This window comes from Accipiter gentilis, chromosome 34 (genome assembly GCF_929443795.1).
Source record: "Accipiter gentilis chromosome 34, bAccGen1.1, whole genome shotgun sequence".
In the NCBI taxonomy this organism is placed as follows: Eukaryota; Metazoa; Chordata; class Aves; order Accipitriformes; family Accipitridae; genus Astur; species Astur gentilis.
Genome location: NC_064913.1, coordinates 16,886,176 through 16,902,537, shown reverse-complemented (window position 1 = coordinate 16,902,537; position 16,362 = coordinate 16,886,176). Strand labels below are relative to the sequence as shown.

The following is a 16,362-nucleotide window of genomic DNA, read 5'->3' as shown; positions in this document are numbered from 1 at the left end:
GCATTGCAGGAGCAGGGACTGCATTTCACTGTGAAGGAATCTAATTTAGTGACTCGTAATTGGAGGATAACAGTCCTGCCGGAATGAAGTTAGCTGTTCATTTTGCCAAACTCTCAAAGTCTCTTGGTTCTCCTTGTGAGCATCTCTTAGAAAGTGGATCCGTCAGAGAGTTTGGAATCGATTGGCACTTCACGCCCGTGGTCCCTTTCAGCCTCCTAAGTGGATTTGGTTCCTCTGGTGCATATTTATTATCTATTTTATTATCTGCTTATTTATCTGGTAATTTCAATGCAGGATACATTCTCTCTGCTTAGCATGACAATGAGGGATCAGGTGCTGAGGCTATGTGTTCTCCTGGGCAGGGCAAGATGGGGGCCCTTGCACCCTTTGCCTATGGGTGGCTAGTGCCAGGTAGGACTGTTTCATGGACTGTCAGCTTCCCCAAAGTCTTGCCACCCTTGTCGCTGCTGCTGTGGCTTTCTGCTCATTTGATAGAGGCATGTGTAGCAGCAAAGAGTATGGAAGGGTCCTGCTTCTGGATCCTCAAGATCAGAGGTGTAGTGCAAAGAAGTGCACGGCTGGTGTATTTATTCCAAATGTGCTGGGCTGCTGAAGAGCAGAGTTATGGGCATGAATAGCTGAGCAGGACCTTTTGCGCTGAGGGGGAGTCATCTTTAGTTTGAAATGCCTGAAATCTCCTTGGGACAGCAGCGTGGCCCTGGGTGGGTACACTGAGCAGTGCTGCCTCCCACAGTGGGGTGGTGGACGGATAGGGGGGACGCTGCTCTGGTTTTGCCCCCAGACCAGGGTGGGTTCTGATATTTACACTGTATAGGTGCTGCAAGGATTAATTTGTTAGTGTTTGTAATGTGGCTTGAGGATGAAAAGTGCTGTGGAAATGCGAACTATTATTAAAACGAGACTGAATAAAGAAAGAGCTAGGAACAATCCCGCAGGGAACAGTCCTGCTCAGGCAGGGGCTGGACAGATGACCTCATCGGGTTTTTCCATTTCTACTGTTATGATTACAAAATAAAGTGGACATGTTCAGGGAAAAGATCGGTGTAACATCCCTGGCTGTAGTAGCTGAGGGTGAACCTTTGTAAGCTCTGTGGATCTTTCTGCTTCTGGGCAAAAATAGCTGCCATATGGGCTTGGAGGGAATGTCTTCCCCACACTGCAATGATCCAGTTTTCGCCACGGCCACTTGGAAATTTTGTGTTCCTTGCTTTTTAAAAAGAAATGAACCTTGTATGTGTGAAAGGTGTATGGCTGATTGTACTACAGACTGGAGCTGTGTGTCCCCCGGTGGTAGGAAGGTTGTATGCAATGGATACACACATACATATGCATCCAATGGCCTTGTCCATTTGTCCTCACTTTATTCTGGAGGAGCTGTGCTGGAAAAGTAAAAGGGAGTCCTTATCTGCCTGGTCCCTTCAGCCTCCCTGCCTATACCTTCAGCAGAAGGCCAAACTGATCACAAACACCAGTAATTCCTTTGTGATGAGGGTGAGCACTTAGACATGGGCTTGACATTAGCAATCAGTTTCACAAAGACAGCCGATCAGCCGTCAAAGGACAATTCTCTATCACTTTTGACTTGGGTCTCGGAGTGACATGGGACCTGAGAGATGACATGATCCCATCTTCTGCTGACAGCTGTTCTCTGAAGTAGAGACTGGACTGGTCTGGCCCCCCTGACTTTAACAGAGCCGTGAATGTAGCCAAAGAGCTGGGCATCAGGCAAGACTGGTGGGAGGAGGGCTAGTGGCTGAGGAATATCAACGGATCTACCTTAAAGGCTGAGTGCACGACTGACTTGTCAATTAATCGCTTTCCCTTTCTCTTAAATCCCCCCTTTCCTTTTTTTCTTCTTCCTCGCTCAGGGAGTGTAAGAGCCGAAGATGAGGCCCAGGGTGGAGTGCTACTCTCCAAGGTTTTGGCTGGTGCTGGCAGTCCTCGCGACAACAGGGAGTGGGGCCCGTGCCCAGAAAAGCCACCCGAGCATTGGCATTGCGGTCATCCTGGTGGGGACCTCAGACGAAGTGGCCATCAAAGATGCCCACGAGAAAGATGACTTCCACCACCTCTCAGTGGTGCCTCGGGTGGAGCTGGTGGCCATGAACGAGACAGATCCCAAGAGCATCATCACTCGCATCTGTGACCTCATGTCAGACCGGAAGATTCAAGGGGTGGTATTCGCTGATGACACAGACCAGGAAGCCATTGCCCAGATCCTGGACTTCATCTCTGCCCAGACCCTCACTCCCATCCTGGGCATCCATGGAGGCTCCTCTATGATCATGGCAGATAAGGTAAATTTGAGCTTCCTTCTATTGCAGACCTGCAGATCAAAACCTAAACCAGAAAGAAATATCTTATTCTGTGATCCTCAGGTATAGTCTCATGGGGCCGAAGGGTTGGGGGATTAGAGAGTCTCAGATTCAAAGAGAGATTAAAAGAGCTAACTGTGTGTAGCACTGCTGAGAAGAGCCTATTAATCATGTGGAATTATCTGCAACAGAGAAAAACCGAGGAGGGAAAGGAGCAGGTAGAAAAGAGCTGCAAAAGAATCAGCCCTTTTCTTCTTTCTTAGGGAAGGGTAAAGAGCCCCTGACAATTGTGATTTATGTATTTTTTTTAAGGTTTTATTTTTACCTGTGTTTTACCTTAAAAGAGTATGCTAGCTTGGGTTTTTCCTGCATGCAGCTGGAGGACATTGTGGTATTTTCAGGGACGTTTAATACAGCTCTTACATCTTAATTGGAAAATAATTGAATCTTTAATAAAGCCATCCCCTCTCAGAAGTGTTCTTCAGCTCCTGAAGTTAAATAGGTGTTAGCTAAGCAACTAACCAGTTTGAACCAGTCCAGCTAAGTCTTTCTTTTTTCCACTGCGCTACTTTATTCCTTCATATCACTGACATTTCATTGTTTTCCCAAGCCCCAGCCAGTCTTCTGGGGAATTACTACACAAACATGCCTTCCCACTACTGGGTTTGAACAGGGCAAGATGCAGAGGGAGCAGCATCTTTGGCCAGCTGGTAACTCTCAGCTTAGGGGAGCTTCCATGGGGTGTAGCTGGACCTGATACAAGTCTTCCCCTGGGAGGAACAGGGGACCCAGCAGTTCACACCTGAGTGTGCATTTGGCCAGATGGCGTGGCTAACAGTGGCCTCTGGGCTGCAGTGGGCCAGTGGGAATACCCGAGAGAAGGGGGCTGCCCTTTTCCCTGCGGGCTCAGTGCTAGACAGAGTCGGGGCCAAGCCCTTTGTTGAGAAGATCCTCTTGACCACACTTTGTGCGTTGCAAAGACGTAAACAGGGACACAAGCCGATAGCCTTTTTCTTTTACAGGTCAGTCTTAAGCGAATCTGAGACATTTAACTAGGCAGAATCGGGTCTAACTGAATGAAGGGAGAGAATTAAGCTGGCCACTGTGGCAGCTTTTCCTCAGAAAGAGATCTAGTGGGCTGAGAAATCCAGGCACTTTCTGTTTTATCTACCTTGTAAGTAAATAATCTAGTGCAGGTTATTGCAGGTGAGTAGATGGGAATAAATTAATTACAAATTATTTTCTCACTCTTTGACCAACTGTTCAGTTGCCAAATAACATAAAGTTAATATGCAGTGTTATTTTTTTCGTATCAGCCTTTGAACTAAAGTAGTCACTGAATAAAATAATCACAGGCTTTTTTTTCTCTCTCTCCTTAAATAGTTGCACATGTGCTAAAGTCATTCTACCCCATGCCACCCACAATAAAGCTTTTCTGTCCTGGAGGACAGTCAGGCAACAGTGCTGTATCTTGATGCTCTCCTGCCTGCTGCGTTGCATGGTTATTGCTGTCTGTGCAAAAGAGGTCTGAAGCATTACTTGATTGCTGCATTTCACACTTACGGTGGCATTTTGCATCCTCTTTGAACAAGCGTAAGTGTTACTGATGCCAGACCTCCTAAGCACTGGGAAAAGTTCCTTGTGACTTTGAACGTGGCAGGCCAAATTCTGATTTCAGATTCCTGCAGTGTAAATCCAGCATAGCTCCATTGCCTTTGGCAGGATTGGATCAGATTTACGCTGCTGTAATTCAAAGGGAAATTTGGCCTATTGAACTTTGCGAAGATTTTTCTTTCTACCTATCTCTAGTCTCTCCTTGGGAAGGCAGCATCTCCCGTGACTGCCCTGTGTACCCCACTGGCTCGCTTCTAAAGAGCATTCTGGCAGGCAGGGAGCCCACGGCGAGCTCAAAGGTGGAAGCCTTATGAATGGAGACCTCTGTTTTATCAAACTCCTTTTTTTGTAGTTTTGCAGACAGGAGAAGCAGGTTATGTACAAAGATCTGCAGTTTTAGGAAAGGCCAAGATTTCTTTTAAACATACATTGAAAAGGCTGACCTTTACAGCTTCTGATTCACAGGTGTGTAATCTTTAATGGATAACATTTATTTGATGAATTGAATTAAAATATGGTAGAGAGTAAATACATTGATATTCTACTAAAAATACTGCAGCCAGCCTGGTAAGTCCTTAAATAATCTGTTTTCCACAGAGGGCCTTGACAGAGGCTTTGCTTTTAGTGACTGTTAGTCATGTTCTTTGCAGATGAGTTGTGTGGCTGTGGTTTGATCCTGCAAGCATGGATTGCTTCTTTCTTTTAGCATCCCCTCAGTGCCCACAGCAGTCAGCTGTGATCGAACTTGCTCAGCATTTCACAGGTTCAGACCTGCACTTACAGCTTCGTTATGCTCCCTGTGTGTTTGTGATCAGTAGTGCCAATGCAAACCTAAAGAATGCTACAAACCACTAATGCCTTGGTGTGACAGTTAAGCCCCTCTTCTCTGGCGGTTGATGCAAAAAACCTCCTCAGTCAAACTGCCTTCCCTGGAGTAGCATGTGAAATTGTTTCACCTTCAATGAAGGTTTAATAAGTGTGTCTGGGAGGAAATTGGGGTCCATGTGTAAAAAGTGCTTTGTAATAACTGTGAAGCTGGTAAATTGAGACACGAAAGGGCAGGCAAAAAGGAAAAAAAAAAAAAAAGAGGATTTCAAGCCTGAATTTTCTTTTCTCCTCTCAGTATTTCTGTCTATATAGTATGATGTGCACCATAGGCTGGCTTCATCTCAGTTAACATGCATCTGTAAGTTTGCTACCTGCCGGCTAGAGGTCTGGGCATCTTTACAATCAGTGGGGAAGGAAGGAGGCACCACCTGAGGACAATTCACCCCACCCACCTCAGGGTGCAGAGAAATGCTCACAGGACAGTCCTGTGTCTCCCCACTGATTACTGAAGAAGGCTGTACCCCAACTTGCTTGTGATGCCTCAAGTTAAATGCCATGAAACCTGCCCTAGGTGTAACATCACAGGTGGAAGTATGTTGCTGAAGGTATAACATCTGGATTTCCTGATTGTTCTGTTCGAGCTCATGCACTTTAGTATTGCATTTGATTAGATTTTGTAGATAACATTTATATCTTCTTGTTTTCCCTGTGTTTTGCCTTTTTCCTCTGAAAAATGAGTATATAGGAATTTGCGTTTGTTTTTCCTGTTGCTCTCCTTGGTGCTCATGTCTCTAATCCTACCTGTTTAGCTGTTACAAAGTGTTACATTTGTTCTCTGTCTAATTTGGCATCAGAAGAAAATGACCAGATGATCTATGTACACACTACGATCTGGGTTTAGTTCCAGGAAAACGGTGAAGCATAGGCACATGATGTGCCTCACTCGAGCTTTGGAGAGACCGCTTTGCCGAGGGAGAGTCCTGTCATAGCCAGTTCAGTCCCTTTAGTCTCTGACGAACGTGCCAGCCGTGATGCCAAACAGCACGAACTGCAGTGGTCATTTTGTCGGGGCTGGGTCGCCTGGGAGTGATGGCTGAGGGGGCCCAATAAGCCCCCGTGTTAGCTCCTCTCAGAGGAGCAAGCCCTGCAGCTGTGGGGCAGGGCAGAAGAATGATCGCAAAGTTTCAGCCCTACAAGGAAGCACCTGGTCCTTGTTTTGGTGCTGGCACCTAGAAAAGGGACTAGGACGATAGCATCTTCTCACCTGGACCTCTGATGAGAAAGGGAATAGCATGGGTCACTGATGATCTGTGTTCAGTCTGGAATAGGTGAGATGGAGAGGAGAGAAATGTGCGCCACCACCCATGCTCGGTTCTTGCGATCCAAGAACTTTGCTTGTGGAAGCTCTGTGGTCTCTTTGGTTTGCCTGAAGTTGCAGCAATGACCTTTCTTTTTAAAGCTTTATGTTGCCTGATCTTAAGCATTAGTTTGCATTGTCCGGAGGACTGCAATGCACTCGTGACCAGTGAGCATACCTGCTCCTGTTCTCCTTTCTCCCCAGTTGTTTTGAAAGCAGAAATTCAGTCCTATCATAGTGTGGAAATAGCTGACAGATGAGGATGCTCTGTGTGAGGAGTCTGATGGTGGAAGGAAACCTTCGAGGCTGCAAACCAAGCTTCAGTTCAGATAAGCACACAAACCAATATCTTGTGTTTGCAGACCTGAGACTGGAAATCTGGGCTGGGCTTTTCTTCATTGTATTTTCGGTATTACCTAAAAACACTTCTGCTCAGAACTAGGAGGTAAAGGAGCAGTCGCAGAAAAGGAGATAACAATAAGAATGTACATTTATAGGTACCTTAAGAGAAGAGTAAATTGTTGTTCAGATTTAGGACACTTACTGTGTTGGAAAAGATTTAGCTTCTTGCCTAAAAAATGACCACACCATTTGGCTGACTGGTCTGTTTTGTAATGATAGACTATTTTATTTTATTTTTTTTTAAATAATGGAAAAAGTCAACTTGGTGATAATGAAAGCAGAAAAGCTAAGAGCAGAAAATGCCTTGGGTTCTCTTATAGCACAGCTGGTGACCATCATTTTTGGTGGAACTGTCCCTTGCTATTTCTCCACAGTCACATTGTTTTGCCAAAGCTTCTTGTCCTGTGCAGCTTAATAGTAACACAATGGTGCACAGGCAGCACCCAGGAAAAATATTGGAAGAGGATGATTATGTTTTCCCAGCTGAAAATCATTCTTCTCTATCTCTGCATCCCTTGCTGTTTTCTGCAGGCCTTGCCTGCACAGGGTAGCCATACTGATGGAAATAAAATGCTAGGAAAGAATGATCTGTTAAATTGCGCTGTGCCTGTAATAAAATCTGTATAAAAGCTGCATGAAACTAACCTGAAATCTAAAATCCATGATGATTCTAGGCCAGATTCTCTTTCCTTTTCTCACACAGCATAGAGCTGACTTTTCTGCTAGTCCCTCCGCTACCTTGCTCTTTTTTCCCTGTTCATGCCAAAGCTGCAATTTCTCCTCCACCTTTCCATCCCCACTTCATAAATCCCTGTCCCCTTTCTTTTTGTTTTCTGTCAAGGTTCCCAAGATGTGTTGTCTGTCTCTTTCAATGCTGAAGGTTGCTGTGATTGCTCCACACCTGGGCCATGCTGCTGCAGCAATGAAATTCTTTGGTATTTTGGTGGGGGGGCAAGTCCAAACTGAGACAATGGGTATAAAGCACCAGGGAAGAAATCTAGCTGCTGGTCAGAGTGCAGCAAAGTGATGCTGCAGGTACAGGGAATCCAAAACTAGTTGGATAAGCTGAGCACCTAGATACACACTGAAACCAGGACAAAGTCAAAGACACTAGGACAGTGCTGCTAAAAGCAGAACATCTGTAATTAAAAGGAAAGCACTTTCACTCTCAGGTTTCCAAAGGTTAAATAATAGAGATGCATGGGGAATGCAAACCTCATTTTTTGGATGTAAATTTGTTTCATTTCCATTAGGGATGACATCTGAAATTTTTAGAGCCCTTGTACGAAGGAAATTCAGTAAAAAAAACCCCAAAAACCAAACAAACCAAAAACCCCACCCAAAAGAAAAACTTCCCTTTGAATGGATTATATGAACTGAAGTGAAATAAATTCCAAACAAAATGCTGCTTGGGGGGGTGGGGATAGAAAAAACACATTTTGATCTGCAAACGTTGAAAGAGCATGGTTCAGTGTTGTTAGAAGGTTCCTACCCCTTTTTTCCCTCCAAAGCAAGGTTATATGCAGTTCACGTAATTTCACAAAGCATTTTCATTTCTCTGAAACTGCATTTGATGATAGTAATAGTTTAAATGTTTCTTAGACTAATCTAGTGATTAGCAAAGACAAGTTTGATTTTAAAAAATAAAAAAAAATCAGCAGTTTCCCTTCAAGCATTTAATAATTTTATTGAGGACATGATTAATACAATTCTTTTGCTTTTGGTACTCAGTTTCTTTTTGCTGCCAAAGGAAAGCTCTGTGTAGCTCGAAAAATGAACTAAATATCGTGTGTCCTCAAACTACGAGTCTGCTGCAAAAGTTGGGGAGGGAGAAGAAAGGTAGGTCACAGAGATATAGAGAATATTGTATTGTATGCCAATGTTGTTTTTCCCTTGAGTATACACATGTAATAACAGGCCAGGTGGATCAGTAATTTATGTTTACATCTGTGTCTAATCCATCCATACAAAATTACATTTTTTCATATAAAGGAAGGGAACATAGTAGTGTATTTCTGTGGAGTTTAATTAACATCTGAGAATTTCCCTAGAACAATTTTTATTACTTTACAAATAAATTACAGCACTTAAAATCCCTCAGTTATTAGGAAACCTGGAAATGAACTTTTAAGAGCTTTAACCTCTCCCCAGGGCCATTAAATCCTTCAGAGTTAACTCTCATTTTCTAAACAAGAGCTCAAGTACTCTCGTCAATATTATTTCAATGAAAAAAATTACTTTTCAAAGAAATGTATTGTTTCTTTTATTAAATTTCCTATCAAAATAGTCTGCTTTTTTAATTTTTAAAGTTTCCCTCTACTTAATCTCTCATTTGCTTGGGGGGAACTCCGCTTCAAGGCCTTCACTTTTTTGGGAGGTATTGTTTTCAAAAGTCACAAGAGAAAAATACGGAGTCCGATTTTTTGATTTTTTTTTTTTTTTTTTTGGTCACTTAAAAAAAAAAGGCAGCAAGAAATCCACTTTTTAAAAAGTAATCTTATGGAAATGTAACTTTCCCTGAAATATTCCCATTGCTTTTTCTCCCCTCTACTAATTTCTGCTGGATGCACTTCGTCTCTGCCCTAAGCCTCAGAAATGCAGAGCCTTGGACACCTGAAGCCTGAAGGCACCACCTGAGCTTGAGTGTCACAGGGCTGGGGAGGAGAAAACCAGGAGGGACCCTGGTGAGGCTCACGCCCTGCCAAGGTGCCCCGGGGCGCTTTGGGCAGTGGCAGTGCTGCGGCAGGGGTAGGATGCTGAAGGAGAAGACAACTCCCAGACAGCAAATGCCAAGCAAAACTGAAGTCTGATTCCTTTACATCAGCCTTTTGTAGCTATTTATAAGCCTGCTTTATTTTGGGTCACAGAATTCTTCTTCTAGGAGTTCTGTTAGTTTTCTTCTGTTGTTATAGTGATGTTTTCTTTCGAGTGACAGAAGACCTTTCTGAACGCAACTGCTGCAACCTACCTGAGGAAAAAGAGAGGCTGAATTAACCTCTTTCCTACTAATATTTAAAAGCGGTGTTGCCATTGTCTACCTGGAAATAGAGGTATTGAAATATCTGTGAGGAAAAGGTTGATTTCCACGTAGCTTTGACCTGGCAAGTAATAGGGCTTTTGTGTAAGAGTTCGTTCTTGCTAGATTTCTAGTCTTGATTTTCACACTGATGATGTTTAGGTAGATCTCCAAATCTGCAAGCGCTTATCTAAAGAAAATCTGGGAGCTTAATGAGATCTGACCCATAGTTATTTATAATCATTATTATAACCCCTTTCTTCAAAACAAAAAAACCCAGCACAAAAGTATTAAATCAATTTGTGCCATCCCCAGCTGGACAAGGAGATTAGTTTCTTCATTCTGGAGCAGGCAGTCCTTTATTACAACCCCAAGCAGTTACTTGTCTCACAAAATCTAAATTAATTACACTCAAATTTGTCCCTACCCTAAACTGGCCTCAAAATGAAATTGAAAACACGGAGTGTGAAATTGCCCGATGCTGCTGCTTTAGATCTGCGTGTCATTCCCCAGTAACTGCAGGACAGAGAGAAACAGTTCTTTCCAGGGAATCTCTTCTTTTCTTAGTTTTTTATTTGCTTCATTAACCAAGTTTGGAGGGGATGGATTATGAAGGAAGTTAAGGGAATTACGTATACACAGGCTGCAAAAAAACAGGGTACAGAAAAAGATATAGTTGTAGTCTGTGAGTCTGTTAAGAGTCTGGAGGAACTGATACATGAAGAAAGACTGAAACAGCTATATGTACGTATTGTAGGTTGGCTGAACTATGAGTCAGGGTATGATTAATATATGTAGTGAATAGAGGTAAACTAAGATTAGAGAAAATAATGCTTGCTGTAGCTGTCAGAAGTAGGAGCGGCAGGATAAAGTTGAGGAAGGATATTAAATGATATATTATGGTTTGTTAAATGATAATATTAAATGTTACATATGTGTATAAAAAAAAAAAAGCTCAGTCACTGAGTTTTATTAGGATGTGCTCTTGTCTCCTTAGGGAAGAGCGTGGAAACCTTGTTGCTGCAGCTGTTTTGAAGCAGGACTGAACTAAGTGCTGGACAATGTGTTATATAGCTAGAATGGAAGAGAAATGGTATGGACTAGATGAGAGACAGACAAGGATACTTCTCCTAGATTGTGGAAGGGAGTGGGGGGAAGAGTAAGTTCTGAGAGTGTGTTGTGGTTTAACCCCAGCCAGCAACTAAGCACCACGCAGCCGCTCACTCACTCCCCCCCCTCCCCCCCCCCCACCCCCAAGTGGGATGGGGAACAAAATAGGGAAAAGAAGTAAAACTCGTGGGTTGAGATAAGAACGGTTTAATAGAACAGAAAAGAAGCAGCTAATAATGATAATAACACTAATAAAATGACAACAGTAGTAATAAAAGGATTGGAATGCACAAATGATGCGCAGGGCAATTGCTCACCACCCGCCGACCGACACCCCGCCAGTCCCCGAGGGGCGATTCCCTGCCCCACTCCCCAGTTCCTAAACTAGATGGGACGTCCCATGGTATGGAATACCCTGTCAGCCAGTTTGGGTCAGGTGCCCTGGCTGTGTCCTGTGCCATCTTCTTGTGCCCCTCCAGCCTTCTTGCTGGCTGGGCATGAGAAGCTGAAAAATCCTTGACTATAGTCTAAACACTACTGAGCAACAACTGAAAACATCAGTGTGCTATCAATGTTCTTCGCATACTGAACTCAAAACATAGCACTGTACCAGCTACTAGGAAGACAGTTAACTCTATCCCAGCTGAAACCAGGACAGAGTGACTAAAAAAAACCCCACCAAACCCCTAAAGGCTCTGTCAAGGCCATTTTTCTCTGTGCTTTGGAAATAGCTTCTAGCTGTGTATCTGTGAGGTTCCTGATAATAACAATATATGTTTCAGAGGCCGGGGGTGGGGGGGGGGGGAGGTAACAAGGAATCAAGGACACGGGGAGTCTAAAGGTGGGCAGGGAAAAAGCAAAAAAGGCAGGTACACACAGCGAGGAAGACTGATCTAAAGGGTGCCGGCAGAATCAAGCAGGTCTAGTAGACCCAAGTCCTCACTGCAGCTCTGCTGTAAAACATGACTTTAAGACAGTTGCTGAACTTCTGCCTACAGCAATTTGCCCCTTGCAAGAAGACCATAACAATGTTTTTGTAAGGTACTTTGAGCTCTACAAAAGGCAAAGGCTACCTAATTGCTAGGGAGCAATTAATGGATTTTTCTAGCTGAAGTAAATACAATGCCTGATATGAAAATCTGGACTCCAGGAGGAGAAGCTGTAACCCCCATTAGAGGTGGCTGAATAGCTGCGGCATGCAGGAGAACTTTCTGTATGCAGAGCTGATAGTACTGTCTATTGTAAGCTTGCCCAGCATTCCCCGTTATAACATCCTCTTGGGGGTTTCCTGTAACTTCGCCAGACTATGACTGTTTGAGCAAAGTTTCCTATGCCAGGTGTATGCCTCAAGCTGATTGATTTATTCCGCTATTTATTTGGAAAATAAAACGGCGCTTGCTGCAAATGTGGCACAGGGAGAAACATGATTTACCTGTGTTGCAAACGCTGGCACGTTTTCTCCAAAGCCTCTGCCTGACCACCACAGGTCCTCAGAGCACAGGCACGGGTCTGGAGGGGGTGTCTTGCAGGGGAGGACTTTTAACCAGAAATGTGCTTTTGCTACCACTGCATAGGTTGTCCCAAGTTTGGCCTTGTTATAAGTATGAGAAACTCTACGTGCAGCAGAGTCGTCTTAGAGGTTCGCCACGTATCTTGAAAAGATCTCGTCCTTGCAAACTGTGCTTCAAACCTGCACCTGGGGGCTGCACGGGCCGTGCTGGGGCTGGAGCTCTCCTGTGGGGTCCTGGTGGGATCCAGCCAGGAGAAAACGCACCGTGCAGCAGGGTATCTGGGCTGGAACATGGGTGATGGGGGGCACAGGGGGTGTGATGAGGAGCTGGTGCGGAGGGGTGGCATGTGGAAGAGATTCTGAAACAAGGAGAGGGGTGCGGGGGCTGGAAAAAGGTGGGAAGCAGGAGATGGGGAATAGGAAAAGGCACAGGGGGAGAGGGAAGAGGAGGAGACGTGCCTGCCCAGGCGATGCCGCCTGTGCGGGCGATGCTGCTTGGCTGGCCGCAGGAGCAAGAGGTGGGGAGCAGGGGGTGGCGAAACTGCTGAGCAAACAGGCCGTGGGTGTGCAACACGAGTGGAAAGCCTGTTGGGTGGAAAGTGGGTGAGGAGGGCAGGCCTGGGCCGAGGCAGGGCACAGGGCAGTGGGACTGGGCCGTGGTGCTTCCCCTTGAGCGCTGCCTCCCACTCCGGTCAGACAGAAATATTCCCTCCCTGCTCTGTACTGAGCCACGGAGGGAGTCAGAAGTGGCTCCGTGGGGGGGACGGGAGCGCCGGCATCCCTGCTCCCCCCTGGGGGGAAGGCCAGTGGGTCTCCCAAAGCGTGCCTGGGGCTGGCTCGGCTGTGCCCCCTCTTTGCCGGGGCCCCAGGCCTGGTGGGGAGAGGGAAGAGCTCCTGGGAGGAGGGGGCAAGCCCCCCCCCGGCTCCTCTAGCTGCCTGGCTTGGGCAGGGTGGTCACCGTCAAGCCTCTGTGCTGGAGAGGACAGGCAGACGGCGTTAGGAGGATGCTCTGTGATGGCGCTGCTGGCCCCTCCAGGTGCGTGCTGGTGCAGCACAGCGCTTTGTCCTGGCTCCTGCTCGGGCGCTCGATTTGCTGCTCGCTTTCTGCAGAGGCAGAGCTGTGCCCTTAAGCCCCCCAGCACCCCGCAGCAGTATGGAGGTTTGGGATGAGGAGCCGCACAGCGTGGCTGGGCCACCGGGCTGGGCAATGTGTCCACGGGGCTGCCAGCCTTGCTGGGTCTCAAATCCCTTTGCTCCCCTTCCCCTCCTCTCCCTTCTCTCACCCTCTCCTGCCTGTCACTCTACCCATTTCTTAATTGTTGTTTGCACTGTGCTTTGAAAATGCGGCGTACTGAGTAAAGGTTAAGTGTTTTTATTATTATTATTTCTCCTTTTTCATTTGCATCCCTCACCCTCTCTGCTCTCACTATTGTGGCTTCCAGAGAGAACGTGTGGGCTTACATTATTTATAGCTGTGTGAGAGTAATTACAGAAATGATTTAATTACTCCGTTAATACTGTTCTCCACATCACCAGCTTGACAAGCTGGTGATCCTCTTACCACAGCCGAACATGCAGTCTAGTGTTGTCTATACCACGTCATGGACGAGCGGGTAAGGGGACGTGGAGCTTGGGGAAGGGTTCGTAACAGCCTCGCACATCGCTGGTTACTCCCCCTGGGCTAAGGGACGAGGCTTCTGAGCCTATGGGGACCTGGCCAGGAGCAACGTGTGGTGTCGCCTCAGCTGCCCATGAGGATGTGGTGTGCGGTGAGGATTTGTGGCTCCCGGCTGATGGAGGCTGCCTCCAACACAAACCTGCTTGAGCTGAAGTGTCAATGTTTGGTGTGCTGCATTAACCAGTTCTTCACATCTATCAAAGGTCAGAGATCTGAGAGGGTTTTATTGTCTTAACTTCTATTTAAGCCTACCAAATCATAGGGCTTGCACACCCTGCATGGGTCTGAGTGCAAGGTAAAATTACTATCGCCAGAAATGTTCTTCCTTGCAAGTGGCCACATGTAGCTCTGACCATCTTGAAATAAATGCGTTTTCCCTCCAAAGGGGATGGCCTCCTGTTGCTGAGGCTCCCCCCATTGGAAATACAGTGTTTCCATCACTTCCAGTTCATGAAGGCTTGTGGGGAGCAGGGAATTTCCTGTTGCTGGTGCAGTATGGAAGGAGGTTGAGAGGGAAGAGTACATGCTTTCCTTCAGGGGATGCAGTGAGCTGATGGTTACCAAGACCTTTTAGCTATCTACTAGAGACAGTTAAAAAAAAGGCAACCCACAAATGACCTAGTGAGCTCAGGAGAAACGTAAGGAAGACGATCCTCTTCTGAAGGTACTGTAGATAAAAAGGAGGAGTCAATGGATTCTTAACAAAGGAGGCAGTCGCTCGGGAAGTGGAGAGAGAGGCTCTTGTTGGATAATGGCGCATTTGTCAGATAACAGTGAATGGAGAGAGCATCCCTCAGAAGTACCTGCCTTCCATGGCTCCTAGTTGCCTGGCTCCATGTGGGCTCTGTCACGGCCCAGGCTGTGGGCCAGGCTCAGCCTGTTCCTCGGTGTGGCAGGGCTGAGTGGGCATTGGGAGGGTTGGGAATGGGTAGCCTTGGGGCTGGTGGAGTGGGACACCTTTTCCATGCAGCACTGCCTGCCAAGCTGCCAGGTGCAGGACACCTGGTATCTGAGTGGGCTCTGCCTACCTCCCAGGAAGCGACGGTAATTGAAGAAGTAGGCTAAGGTGTTTTGAGTGTGAACAGTGATTATAGGCGCCTTTTTTTTTTTTTTTTTGACATCCAACATGAGACAGGTTAAGGCAGCCCAAATTTGAAAAAATGCTGGGCATGTCCACTGTCTGAAACTTGGGCCTTTCGTGTTGTATCTCTGAATGGACACCCAGAGTCCCTCATCGCTTTTGCAAATCCACACTAGAGGGTTTTTCTTTTTTCTTTTTTCTTTTTTTTTTTTTTTACCCCTATCTGGCACACTTGAAAGTGAATTTTATGACCTGACATTGGAACGGCTTGTTGAGAAGACAGAGTGAGTGGAAGGGCGATGGAACAAGTAATTTTGTCAGCTCCCAAATGAATGAATCCTGTTTTCAGTGGATTCACATCTCATGGTTAATTGACTCTTTAACTGAATTATATACTAAGACTGTAATGTGAGCTCAGCCCTTAGTAGACACCAGAGAGTCCACAGAGGAGAGAACTTGAGCTGGGTGAAGAGATTTCAGAAATGCTGAACTCATCCTTCCCCCAATGGTGAGGACCAGGAGCATTAAAAGGATCTCATTTCTCTACCCTCTGCCTTGTTTCAACTAGAAGATGTCTAGTCTAAATAAGTGGATGTGCCCATAGCAGCTTCAGTTTTTCAGGAGCTGGCTACACCTCCTCCTTACAATAATCCCATTTCCCCCCGGTCTCATATTGCCTTTCTCCCAGTTTCCACTGTCTTTTATACCTGCTGGTTGGGCAAAAGAGAGATGTACTGTGGTGCCCGGGGGGTTCTGTATATAGGGGCTGCCCACTACAGGCATGCTGCCAGGTTAGGATGAAGTTTATTTGACTGCCTAGTGAGCCTTTGTCTGTGACTGGGTGAATCATACACACTGCTGTGGGGCCAGACAAAGGCTTTGGGACTGCATGCAGTTGCAGGCTGTATTTTGTATAGTACCATAATAATTTAATTCTCCTTGAGTCCTCTGCCCCTTTGTCAAATCAAGTGGAAATTGGCTAGCAGGTTCAGGAGTTACTGGGAAGCCTGACTCATGTAAGCACAAACACACACGCCAGGTTTGCTAGAGCTTCGTTTCCTAGAGAAAACAAGCTAAAAATGCACACACAAGGTGGGCAGAGCCCTGCATCGGAGTGTCTCGGGAGCTGTGATTTCTGCACAAGTGACCCATGCACAGCGTGGCCCCAACACGCTTGCAGCGTGCTCACCCTCCCTGCCGCGCGCTCCCACGGTGACTCACGCTGATTCACCCCAGCGCGGTCCCGCTCTGTGATTCGCGTAGACAAGCATGTAATGCAAGCGGCACTCTCTCGGGGCTGGACATTCAATTCACACTTGTGCTCAGCACACGTGTGCACTCTGTGACTCATGCTATTGCACCGCGGTGGCTTGGATTGCAGCAGCAAATGAGACATAGTCATGAACAGGCACTTGCTCAGCGTCGTGTGC

General features: G+C 46.2%; 1 protein-coding gene across 1 annotated transcript in view; it reads left to right on the top strand.

The window, feature by feature from the left end:
- The first annotated feature begins 1,900 nt into the window (after positions 1-1,900).
- The window catches only part of GRIN2B (glutamate ionotropic receptor NMDA type subunit 2B), a 168,143-nt gene continuing 153,681 nt past the window's right edge, over positions 1,901-16,362 (top strand). The window contains exon 1 of the mRNA XM_049792086.1: positions 1,901-2,318. Within this exon, the coding sequence (XP_049648043.1) occupies positions 1,908-2,318 (411 nt within the window). The 5' untranslated portion in view covers positions 1,901-1,907. The remainder of the gene's footprint in view (positions 2,319-16,362) is intronic.